The sequence below is a fragment of the Panthera tigris genome, chromosome A3 (assembly GCF_018350195.1).
Source record: "Panthera tigris isolate Pti1 chromosome A3, P.tigris_Pti1_mat1.1, whole genome shotgun sequence".
NCBI lineage: Eukaryota > Metazoa > Chordata > Mammalia > Carnivora > Felidae > Panthera > Panthera tigris.
The window spans coordinates 87516928-87529975 of NC_056662.1; the positions used below are offsets into that span (position 1 = coordinate 87516928).

At 45.6% G+C, this 13048-nt stretch overlaps 1 protein-coding gene across 7 annotated transcripts in view; it reads left to right on the top strand.

Annotated features, from left to right (window-relative positions):
* DYSF (dysferlin) overlaps positions 1-13048 on the top strand; it is a 224096-nt gene that overhangs the window by 40012 nt on the left and 171036 nt on the right. For all 7 annotated transcript variants that reach the window (XM_042981697.1, XM_042981701.1, XM_042981699.1 and 4 more), the window contains exon 4: positions 9376-9481. In XM_042981697.1, the coding sequence (XP_042837631.1) occupies positions 9376-9481 (106 nt within the window). The remainder of the gene's footprint in view (positions 1-9375; positions 9482-13048) is intronic.

Here is a 13048-nt window from a genome sequence, read left to right on the forward strand (position 1 = left end):
AGTGGCGGTTTGCTGTTGCTAGAAGTTGGGGAAAGTAAGCCTAAGTTCAGCCTCTGGGTTTCAGCAGGCTGGTTTGCAGGCCCCCCTTTCTGGAATATTTATTTGGGAGGCAGGAATATTTACAGTTCACCACCTCATTGTTTTCAGCATACTCGGAAGTGTTGACCGTTCCCTTATATTCCAAGGATTTTTATAACTATAGACTCCAGAGCATCCCTTAGTTTCAGAATAGTTTTTCTTTTTTTTTGTTTTTTTTGTTTTTTGTTTTTTTGTTTTTTTCTGGATTGAAGTGGAAAACTATTTAGTCACCTTTGGGCAGTCCCTGGGGAATCAGATACGGGGGGGGGGGGGGGGGGGGGGGGGGAAGGCTGCCAGAGGCCAGGGGTGGGAATGTCCGGCTGTCCCTCATTTCCTGCTCCTCACTGCCAGGCACGAATGGCTGAGGGCTGGAGGGGGCACAGATCACAGCTGTCTCCTCACAGGGATCTTAAATCTCCCCGGAGTGTGTTCGTGTGTGCGTGTTTGTGTGCATCCTGCCAGAACAGGGAGTCTGACTTTCCTGTCACGCCTGATTCATTGAATCTGGTGAGAGGAAGGTGCAGCTGAGTCAGTGATGAACGGATTTGAGTTGTCATGTATGTATTTTTAGTTGACATGTCCTTTTCTTAGTTTAAAAGATAAAAAACGAGAAACCGACACATGGAAACACTTCTGGAGTTTTTTTAAGAAACAATTTTGAACTTACAAAAAAGTTGCAAAAATAGAACAAAGAAGGGGGCCTGGGTGGCTCAGTTAAGTGTCCCACTCTTAATTTCGGCTTAGGTCATGATCTCACCGTTCATGGGATTGAGCTCCGTATCAGGCTCTGGGCTGACATCGAGGAGCCTGCTTTGGAGTCTCTCTCTCCCTCTCTCTCTGCCCCTGCCCTGCTTGTGCACACACACTCTCTCTCAAAATAAATAAACTTAAAAAAAATATCAATATCACTGATTAACATTCTACTCCATTTGCTTTATAATATTCTCTCTCCTCTCCCTCCTTCTCGTTTTCTTCCTTCCTTTTTCTCTGTCTCTCATTTGAGGGTAAGTTACATTCATCATGGTCCTCTATCCCTAAACACTTCAGGGTATATTTCCTAAGAAATGTGTAAAATATATTTTTAAGAATTTAAAAATAGGGATTAAGAATAGGGATATTCTTTTACATAATCACACTGTAGTTACCAACTTCAGTAAACTTAACACGGCTGCCATACTTCATCTAATTCACCGTTCATCTTCTGTCCTATCAATTGACCAAATAATGCCTTTTATAGCAAGTCCCCCTCCCCCTCTTTCTCAGTATGGGATCCAGTCTAGACTCTCATATTGAATTTAGTTGTTGTATTTCACCAGCCTTCTTTTTTTTTTTAATGTATTTAATGTATTTAATTTATTTTTATTTTTTTATTTTTTTAAAGATTTTATTTTATTATATTATATATTTTTATTTTATTTATTTATTTTTCAATATATGAAGTTTATTGTCAAATTGGTTTCCATACAACACCCAGTGCTCATCCCCAAAGGTGCCCTCCTCAATACCCAACACCCACCCTCTCCTCCCTCCCACCCCCCATCAACCCTCAGTTTGTTCTCAGTTTTTAAGAGTCTCTTATGCTTTGGCTCTCTTCCACTCTAACCTCTTTTTTTTTTTCCTTCCCCTCCCCCATGGGTTTCTGTTAAGTTTCTCAGGATCCACATAAGAGTGAAACCATATGGTATCTGTCTTTCTCTGTATGGCTATTTCACTTAGCACCACACTCTCCAGTTCCATCCATGTTGCTACAAAGGGCCATATTTCATTCTTTCTCATTGCCACGTAGTACACCATTGTGTATATAAACCACAATTTCTTTATCCATTCATCAGTTGATGGACATTTAGGCTCTTTCCGTAATTTGGCTATTGTTGAGAGTGCTGCTATAAACATTGGGGCACAAGTTCCCCTATGCATCAGTACTCCTGTATCCCTTGGGTAAATTCCTAGCAGTGCTACTGCTGGGTCATAGGGTAGGTCTATTTTTAATTTTTTGAGGAACCTCCACACTGTTTTCCAGAGTGGCTGCACCAGTTTGCATTCCCACCAACAGTGCAAGAGGGTTCCCGTTTCTCCACATCCTCGCCAGCATCTATAGTCTCCTGATTTGTTCATTTTGGCCACTCTGACTGGCCTGAGGTGATATCTGAGTGTGGTTTTGATTTGTATTTCCCTGATGAGGAGTGACGTTGAGCATCTTTTCATGTGCCTGTTGGCCATCCGGATGTCTTCTTTAGAGAAGTGTCTATTCATGTTTCCTGCCCATTTCTTCACTGGATTATTTGTTTTTTGTGTGTGGAGTTTGGTGAGCTCTTTATAGATTTTGGATACTAGCCCTTTGTCCGATATGTCATTTGCAAATATCTTTTCCCATTCCGTCAGTTGCCTTTTAGTTTTGTTGATTGTTTCCTTTGTAGTGCAGAAGCTTTTTATCTTCGTGAGGTCCCAAAAGTTCATTTTTGCTTTTAATTCCCTTGCCTTTGGGGATGTGTCAAGTAAGAAATTGCTACGGCTGAGGTCAGAGAGGTCTTTTCCTGCTTTCTCCTCTAGGGTCACCAGCCTTCTTTAATCTGGAACATTTCCCACAGCCTTCGTCTTTTACAACAACTTACATTTTTGAATAATATAATACACCAGTTTTTTGTTAATTGAATGTTCTTCATTTGAAGTTTGTCTCATGTTTTTCTCATGCTTAGATTTGTTACTAATTTCTGGCCAGAGTACTTTGTGGGTGTGTTGATTTGTCTCAGGTTCTGGAAGCACAAGATGTCCCTCATTGGAGATGTTCATTTTGAGCACTTGTCAAGGTGGTGTCTGATTTTTCCGTTGCATATTTACTGCTCTTTTCCCCCCTTTGAAGTCTCATTTTTTTAAATATATTTTTTCTTTATTTTATTTTAATTTTTTTTAACGTTTATTTATTTTTGAGACAAAGAGAGACAGAGCATGAACAGGGGAGGGTCAGAGAGAGGGAGACACAGAATCCGAAACAGGCTCCAGGCTCCGAGCTGTCAGCACAGAGCCCGATGTGGGGCTCGAACCCACGGACCGCGAAATCATGACCTGAGCCAAAGTCGGCTGCCCAACCGACTGAGCCACCCAGGCGCCCCTCTTTATTTTATTTTAGAGAGAGTGAGCAAGCGAGCAGGGGAGAGGGACAGAGGGAGAGAGAGAGAATCTCAAGCAGGTCCACGCTTAGCATGGAGCCCAATGTGGATCTTGATCCCACAACCCTGTCTCAAAGAGTCAGATATTCAACTGACTAATCCACCCAGGTGCCACCCTCCTCCTGAAGTCTTTTAAGAGACACGTTAAGACCCTGCAAATATCCTGTGCCTCATCAAAATGTGCCCCTAAATTTAGCATCCACAGAAAAAGGCCTGAGGTTTTTAAATGAAATTATTTAGATTTCTCTGTGTTTCATTAAAATAAACTCACTTGGCCACTTTAATTTATAGCCTCCCACTTAGGGCTCAGATTTGGAGGCCATTACCCTGTAGTTCTTCTCCCATCTCTGATAGGGTAGTAGCCTCGCTGGGTGATGAGTCTGGGAACTAGTTCCTTTTCCTTGGAGGAAAAATGTGTGCCCTGTCAATGTGTAAACTGCCTGGACCTCTCCCTCCTCCCCCGTGCCAATTCCTGACTTCTCTTTCAGTCTGTGGGATGGCAGCAGTGATTTCAGCCCTCGCATTTCTCCTGCCCCCACATTCCAATGGCTCCAGAACATAGCACTGCCAAGAGGGATGGCCAGGTCTGGGGAGGAAAACAGAGACCTGTTTCTATTAGTAGGCTGCAGGGGGCAGGGGGCGGGGGGAGATGGGGACGTGGGGGGGGTGGGTATTCCTTCCCATCTGCCAGTTTCTGCACACACTCAGAGCTGGCTCTCAGGCAGCTGGTGCAGGACCCCCAGGCCCCTCCTTGCCTCATATGACCCCTGCTGAATCCTGTCTGCCACAAGTGGCCACCGGTTGGTATCAGTGCCAGTGCCAGTGCTCCTGAGCACCTGGCATCGCTGGTTTCGTGTAGGCCTCTGGGCCCTAGAGTCTGTGCCTCAGTCTTGATCTCTGGATGTGGTGGGTCTCCCTGAGGGTCTGGGCCTTCCTTCTCTAGGCCTCCTGAATAAAGCCACCTCTCCTCCAACTCTATGGAAGAATGAATGAAGAGTGGCCATAAGGGTTTCCTATGATCAAGCCTGAGACCCAGCCTACCTCCCCAGGAAGTCCTACCTCCCCAGGCTGGCCTCCCAGAGCAGTTCTGTGCTGCCCACTCTGGGGTAGCCTGCTCCTTAGGGGTGGGGACAGGCAGCCGGCTGTGCTGCCTCCAGCCTCTCCTCCTAGAGGAGTGGGGGCTTGTGAAGCCACCCAGCTCCTCCAAAGGACTGGTTCCAAGGCCTATGACAGGGGTGGGAGGTGGGGACATTTCAAGGTCCAGAAAGATATTAAGGGAGGAAATAACAAGCAGTCCCTCCTGGCCCAGGTCTCCCTGCCTCCGGAGGTGCCTGGGCTGGCAGGGGTGGGGCCGGCATTTCCCTCTGCATTTCCTCCCATTGTTCCTGCCCCACTTCCGGGAATTCTCCGTGGGGCGGAGGGTTGGCTGGCCTGGTGCCAGAGAGGGAGGCCTTGGAGGCCAGGCCTTGTCCTTGCAGAGGCTCCAGGGCTCCCTTCCAGCAGTATGTCTGCACCACCAAGCCTGCCATCCCCTCCGCTCCCACTGTCCGCTCTGCCTTTCCCTTCCCCAGGTGACCCCTGAGGGATGTGGGGACCTGAGTTCTAGGGCAGGCTCTGCCATCCACCTGCTAAAGCCAGTCTGTCTGCTCTGCTGCCCCGAGGGAAGTGTGACTCTGATGCCATGGATTCACAGGTCTTTTACACCGACTGTCTTGTCTTTTTTGACATTGCCTGCGTCCAGATGTAACCCAACTAACTAACATGAGTTTGCTCCTCAGTGAGTCACATATAGAAATTGCAGCTGGTAGAGTTGTTGCACAAAGGAAACTTTCTTTGCAGCAAATAAAGATCATGGGGAATAACTTCCAAAGCCATGACTTCCCTAGCAAGGGGTGAATGGGTTCCTTCTATTTAAAATCTTTAGACAGGGCATGAGGACAGTCATGCACCTTAAGGAAATATGCCTGTACTTACGTTGTATGTTATGTAAATGAGGCTTGTGCTCCTCCTCGGGCAGAGATTTTAGTATTGTAATGAGGCAGAGGTAACTGTTAGTCATTCCATGGCTTACTCCATGGTTCATCCGCGCATACACATCCGTGTAAGTGGAGAGTTAAACTCGACCTGGTCTGGGTAGTCTGGGCTACTGGAACTCTCATCAGGGCAGTCATTATTGTTTGAGGGGTAGTTTTGGTTTCCATCACGGGATGCTATGCCAGTGGGGTCTTTTCCCTGAGTTAAGAGACAAGCTGGAAAGAAGAGCTTATAGAAAAATGTGGGACAAAGGTCATAGGGTACAAGCAGGCGAGCAGTAAAGATCAGGTCTTGGGTTCTACCTGGTGACACTGAGGACACTTCAGTCAACACACTGGTGACAAGTGCCTTCCCCATGCTGGCCCTATAGGATGGAGACACTCCAGGAGCCCCTGCTTACGCTGTGGTACAAGCCTGCTCCGTGCTGCAAAAGAATATAGCACACACCAGTCCAAATTCTAGAAAATGTGACTCCTGGCATCACGAGGAATGAATAGTAGTGAACGTCTCTCTCTTTAGCCCTTTCTTTAAAGAAATGCCAGAAAAATGTTACAAAATTCCGCACAAATCAGGCTATTGCCTTGCTGGCGAAGGAACCTGTAAGGTGACCAACAGTCCACTGGTCCCAAGAATAATGGAGCTCAAGTGATTTTATTGTCTAGAAACTTATGTAAGTGGCAATTAATTAATTAGTAACTAATTACTTTTATCGTGGTAAAATATATTTAACAAAACTTACCATTTTAACTATTTTAAGTGCACAGCTCAGTGGCATTAAGCACATTCACACTGTTGTGCGACCATCACCACCATCTGTGTCCAGAACTTTTTCATCACCCCAAACTGAAGCTGTACCCACTAAATAATAACTCCGCATTCCCTCTACCCTCCTGGTAACCTCTATTTTATTTTCTTTCTTCACAAACTTGCTTATTCTAGGAACTTCATGTAAATGGAATCATACCGTATATATCTTTTTGTATCTGGCTTATTTCACTTAGTATCATGTCTCCAAGGTTCATCCATGTTGTCGCAGGTGTCAGAATTTCTTTCCTTTTTTGTTTTTAATTTTTTTAATGTTTATGTATTTTTGAGAGAGACAGACACAGAGTGGGAGTGGGGGAGGGTCAGAGAGAGAGGAAGACACAGAATCCAAAGCAGGCTCCAGGCTCTGAGCTGAGAGCCTGATGTGGGGCTCGAATTCGCGAATGGTGAGATCAGACCTGAGCCGAAGTTGGACACTTAACCGACTGAGCCACCCAGGCGCCCCCAGAATTCCTTTCCTTTTTTAAGGCTTAATACTATTTCATTGTATGCATGCTTTTAATTAATTAATTTCATTTTAATTTTTATTGCATTTTATTTATTCATTCATCTGTTTATTCATCTGTTGATAGATACTTGGGTTGCTTTCATTTTTTGGCGATTGTGAATAATGCTGTCATGAACATGGGTATACAAATATCTCTTTGACTTCCTGATTTCAATTCTTTGAATAGATAACCCAGAAATGGACTTGCTGGATTCTGTGGTTTGATCCATTTTTCCTTTCCCTTTTTTTCATTCCCACCAACAAGGCACAAGGATTCCAGTTTCTCCGCATCCTCACCTACCTTTGTTGTTTGCTTTTTTTTTTCGACAGTGGCCATCCTAATGAATGTGAGGTAGTATCTCATTGTGAGCAGTTTTTTGTCTTTTTATGAATATTTTATTTTATTTTGTAAATTTAAATTTTAGTTAATATACAGTGGAATATTGGTTTCAGCAGTAGAACTCAGCGATTCGTCACTTACATACAACACCCAGTGCTCATCACAAGTGCCCTTCTTAGTACCCATCACCCATCTAGCCCATCTCTCACCCACGTCCCTCCATCACCCCTCAATTTGTTCTCTATCGTTAAGAGTCTCTAGTGGTTTGTTTCCCTCTCTTTTCTTTCCCATAGCCCCCTTTCCCATATGTGCATCTGCTTTGTTTCTTAAATTCCACATATGAGTGAAATCATATGGTATTTGTTTTCTCTGATTGACTTTATTTTGCTTAGCATAACACATTCTAGCTCCTTTTGTCATTGCAAATGGCAAAATTTCATGATTTTTGATGGCTGAGTAATATTCCATTATATATATGTATATATATATGTATGTGTGCATATATATAATATATTATATATATAGTATATGTATGTGATGTATATAATATATATTATGTAATATATATATCACATCTTCTTTATCCATTCAACAGTGGATGGACATTTGGGCTCTCTCCATAGTTTGGCTATTGTTGATAATGCCGCTATAAATGTTGGGGCGTAGGTACCTCTTTGAATCTGTATTTTTGGGTAAATCTGTATTATGGGTAGATACCTAATAGTGCAATTACTGGATCATAGGGTAGTTCTACTGGATCATAGGAGCCTCCATACTGTTCTCTAGAGTGGCTGCACCGGTTTGCATTCCCACCAACAGTGCAAGAGGGTTCCCCTTTCTCTGCGTCTTTGCCAACATTTGATGTTTCTTGTGTTGTTAATTTTAGCCATTCTGACAGGTGTGAGGTGGCATCTCATCGTGGTTTTGATTTGTGTTTCCCTGATGCTGAGTGATGCTGAGCATCTTTTCATGTGTCTGTTAGCCATCTGGATGTCTTCTTTGGGAAAATGTTTATTCATATCTTCTGCCCATTTCCTAACTGGGTTATTTGTATCTTGGGTGTTGAGTTTGGTAAGTTCTTTATAGATTTTGGATACTAACCCTTTATCAGATGTGTTGTTTGCAAATATCTTCTCTCATTCCATAGGCTGCCTTTTAGTTTTGTTGATTATTTCCCTTGCTGTGCAGAAGCTTTTTATCTTGAAGTCCCAATAGTTCATGTTTGCTCTTGTTTCCCTTGCCTTTGGAGACGTGTCTAGTAAGAAGTTGCTGTGGCCAAAGTCAAAGAGGTTGCTGCCTGTGTTCTCCTTTAGGATTTTGATGGCTTCCTGTGTGAGCAACCAGTTTTAAAAATCAGCTATTTAGGTCAAGATAGAAATTTTATTTCAATAAAACTTCATAAAACCTGTATTCATAAAAACCTATATTCTAATCAGTTGTTACAGACACTAGAAAAGAAGGAAGGCCCCAAATAATAGGTGTGCTGTTTATTCATCAGGGAAAAAAAAATTAAGAAGCAAATGATGAGAGCACTCCTGTGGCTTTTCGTTGTTCACACCCTGACAGCAATATGCAGGAAGCACACAGAAGTCTGATGCGACATCAGGCGACAGTTCTGATAGACATGGGCCACTTGCTGTTCCTGATTTCCGGCTACCGCTACAGAGATGCAGAATGCAGTTTGCCCATTTCTTAGCTTAGGGAACACACACATTTTCCTTGGTATTCTTTGAAGGATCCCTTAACTGATTGTCACTCAATCATCTACTCTTTCCAAGAGCCCATACATTTATGGGACTCCCACCCCTCAGTCAGAGGTGCTGCCTTAGGTGTATGTGGTGTGACAGTCCTGGGCCTCTCTTGGGAGTGGGACATGTCCACCCTGCCCCAATTTGCTTTTCTCCCTGTCTCTGAAGACAGGAGAGACTGTTTTTCATTTATGATCATTGCTGGCCGAGGCCTGGGAAAGCGATATAGATGGCCAGTGTAGATGGAGGTTAAAGGGGCTACTGCACCTTCAGAGCAACGCAGGTGTGATGGCTTTCAGGAGACACGGGTCTGGTGGATTGTTGAGGTGTGATGGGCAAGACAGCCTTTATATGGGAGTGTCCAGGCAGACAGGGGTGATGCGGCGAGGCCTCTGGGGAGAGGCAGAAAGGGGTCAAAGTTGACCTTGGGAGAAGGTGTCTCTCATCTGTGTGCAGGGAGAGGGGCCTGGCCCTCCTCGGATGGTACATGGGGTGGCTGGGGGCAGGGTGCTAGGAAGCATTAAGGGGTCCTAAGGGACTGTGGTGTTCTAGGCAGATCAGCTTTGCCTGCAGGGTGTTTGTTTGTGGGGTAAGGTGGTAGGGTCAGGGGTGGGGGTGGGGGTGGGGGTGGTCTGTTGGGAGAAGAGTCAGGCACATTAGGCTAATTCTTTACATTCTACTTTTCTCTCCATTTAGGTTCTTGGGGGAAGCCAACATCCCACTCCGGGAGGTCCTTGCCACCCCCAGTCTGTCTGCGAGCTTCAATGCTCCCCTGCTGGACACCAAGAAGCAGCCCACGGGGGTAAGTGCGCACTGGGTCTTTGCATCAGGCTAGTGTCTGGTCTGAGGACTTGCCTTTCTGAGCCAAGTGGTGTTTCATAGTCCAGCTACCAGCAACCAGGCCAGGCCCTCCCTAGCTAGAGCTTAGGGTGCTGGGGAAAGGAACTGGCATGGAAGAGGTGGGAAGGGGACGGGAGGGAATCCTGGCCCCACCTGCTGGGGTCAAGTCAGCCTTGTCTCACACCAGCTTTGCCTGTTCCCTGGGTCCCCTCCTGCTCTGGAGGGAGGCACAGTCACCTCTTGGGACTGGTTTTCCACTAGAAACCTAATGTCTCCCCAAGCTTCCTGGGCAGCCTTGGTTATGGCTCCCCCAATCTCCTTGGCAGCCCTCCCTCACCACCCAGCCCCCATCTCTGGATCTGGAATATCTGAGTCATCTGGGTCACAGATCACAAGGGAAGGGGGACAGACATTTCCCTCCCCTGCCCACCGGGACCTGTCAGACCCTCTTCCTTTCCTCCATTGTCCTTCCTGCCACTCCCCCAGCCTTTCCAGTGCTTTCCCAGTCCTAGCAGACAATTTCCAGCTCTCATCTCTGGCTTCCCGTTATTTTTAGGGAGCTAAATATATGCTGCAGGGTTCTTTCTTCCTGGTCAGTAGAATTCCTGACCTTCCCTCTGGGTCAGCTCCACCTCCCAGGATGCACTGGGGGACTATCCGTTTGGAAATACTTCCTCCCAGTGAGGCCCTGGGGATTCTGGGCTGAGTTCTCTTAGACACAGTGGGGCTACCTTGTGTGTGTGTGTGAAGGGGGGAGGCTCTTGGCTGGCTTGGTGAGTCAGGAAGTGGCCAATCTGGGCAGAACTCTGATTGGAACTACTACTGGGTACTGAGAGCTGGGGAAAGAGAGTGACTGACTGAAGTCACATAGTGAATCCATGTCCAAATAGGGACAAATTACAGGGTGGCACATATTTTAAACTCTCAGGAGTAGAAGAGACTTGAATGGATTCCTGGTCCACTGCGCTTCTGATGCTGGAATTTCTTCCCGAGGCATCTTACTTAGGCCAATGTTGGCTGGATGCTTCCCTGATGAGAGATGTTACTTCCCAGGAGAATCCATCCCTTTCTCAGATAGTGCTTATGGGCAGAACGTTTGGGTTTAGTGCAGTGATCACTCGTAGGTTTGTAACCTCTTTAAGAGCTTTCCAGGTGAAATCTGAAACCAGCTCCCTTTCAAGGAAGGCAGGGAGAGAGCAAAGAAAGAGGCAGGGCACTCCAGACTTGTAGGCAGCCGGTTTAGTAAGCAGGGAACTTACCTATGAGGCTTGTCTGGGGCAACAGCAAGATAAGTAGATACCTGCACCCATCCACCAAATCTCAAAAGTTTGTATAGAGATCTTAACTGGGTTCAGTCATAGATACCATCCAGATAGTCTCAATGCCATGTCACTAGCTCAAGACTATGCCTGCAGCAGTCTTTGGGAGCAAGGACGGCAAGCAGAACTTACATTCCAAGGATGGTAGAGGGGGTGAGGAGCCTCTAATTGTCTAGGTTTAGCTCATGCGTCAACTGGTAGGCGTGTCCTCTGATAATCTTCAATATCACTGAGCCTGTCTCCATCACCTCTTGATCCCCCTTGTCCTCCATCTGAATTCTCCAGCCTAGTCGTGCAATCTAAGGGTTCTAGCACCAATTTCCAATGTGTGTATGTGGGTTTTCCCCCCATACCACCAAGCAATTCTCTGACACCAGCTGGGTGTCCTACAATTCAGCTCAGTTCTGACACTGTCTATCCAGAGACAGCACTGGGTTAAGGGCTTAGTCCTGCAAGACCTTCCCTTCCCCTTCCGATGCCAATCTCAAGTCCAGTCTCTAGGTGGAATGTTCTTATGACCCCCTCCTTGGGTTTGATTAATTTGGTAGAGTGGCTTACAGAACTCAGAGAAATATTTTATTTACTAGATTACTGGTTATTATCCAACCTGGAAGCTCTCCAATCCCTGTCCTTTGGGTTTTTATGGAGACTTCATTGGCAACTGAACTCATTCACCAGCCGTGGAGGTGGTGGGGCTGAAAGTTCTACAACCTTCTAATTGCAAGGTTGGCTCCAATAGCAACCGGATCCAATCCTTAGGTGATTTCCATTAGCACAACAAAAGACACATTTATGGTTCTTACCACTTAGGAAATGCCAAGGAGTTCCCAAAAGGACCTCTGTGCCAGAATCAGGGACAATGACCAAATATACATATATACACACATATATTTGTAATTAGAAATCACAGTATCACATCCACATAGACAAGAAGGACTCCAAGCACTTCTGGATTCTGAAGAGGACCACGGCTTTCTCTACAGGTGTAGAGCACTAATGGATGAACTGTACGTAGCTGGTGAAGGAGATACTTTGAGTCAAGGATCTGCTTGGAGCTTCTCCAACAAACCTCAGGGCTGGGCTGCACTTTGTTGTGTATTGAGCCCCTCTTTTAGAGTTCCTCTAAAAGTTCTTTTAGACCCAATCTCAACAGGGGGTGCCCCCCCCAACATCAACTCAATTCTGATACCATCTACCCAGAGACAGTATCAGATTCCACAAGTTAAGGATTCAGTCCTACAAGTGTGCCTCCACCTTCTACTTTAGATGCCAGTCACAAGCCCCAGGCTGTCTCCTGTGCTTCTGACCAACAAGCTACAGATTGGAAGTTCCAGTGACCTTCTCCTTAGGTTTGATTAATTTGCTAGAGCAGCTTACAGAACTCAGAAAAACACTTACTAACATTTACCAGTTTATTAAAAGATTTGATAAAGGATATGAATCAATAGCTAGATAAAGAGATCCACAGGGCGAGGTCCTGAACAAAGGAACTTTCTGTCCTTGTGGAGCATGGGGCCCTGTTCAGTGGCATATGGAAGCATTCTGGTTCCCTAAACATAGGATCTCTCTGAAAAAAGAGACCAAAAAACTTGAGTTTTTAATGGAGGCTTCGTTGTTATCATGATTGACTAAGTCATTGGCCATTGACTGATTCAACTGCCAACTCCTCTTCCCTTCCCAGAGGTTGGGAGGGATGGGACTGAAAGTTCCAACTCTCTAATCACATGGCTGGTCCTCCTGGCAACCAGCTCCCACCCATGAGTGGGGTCCAAAAATCACCTTCATTAATAAGACACCTATTTTATCTTTATGGCTCTGAAGTGTTTTCAGGAACTGTGGATGAAGACCAAATATATCTGAGAAGTATATTTTGGTCACCTGAATGACCAAATATGTATTTCTTTTAAATCATTAAATCACAGCCCCTGGTACCTCCAACCAGGGTTTTTAGCTTGGATGTGCTGCTAAAACACCTCTCCACTCTTGCTCTCTGTGCATCCATGACTGGTGTTTCCTGAAAGTTCTCCTGTACTTGTGCCTCTCCAGGCTCAGAGGCCCATCCAGCCCCTGAGACACAGCTTTTCATACCTGGACCCTGTCCATGGGGCTGAGCCAGGTTGGCGACCATCCCTGGATGTCTCACCTCTTCTCCTCTGGTTCTTTGTTTCCGCACTCTGTTTGTGCTTCATGCTCACCAGCTGGGAACCTGC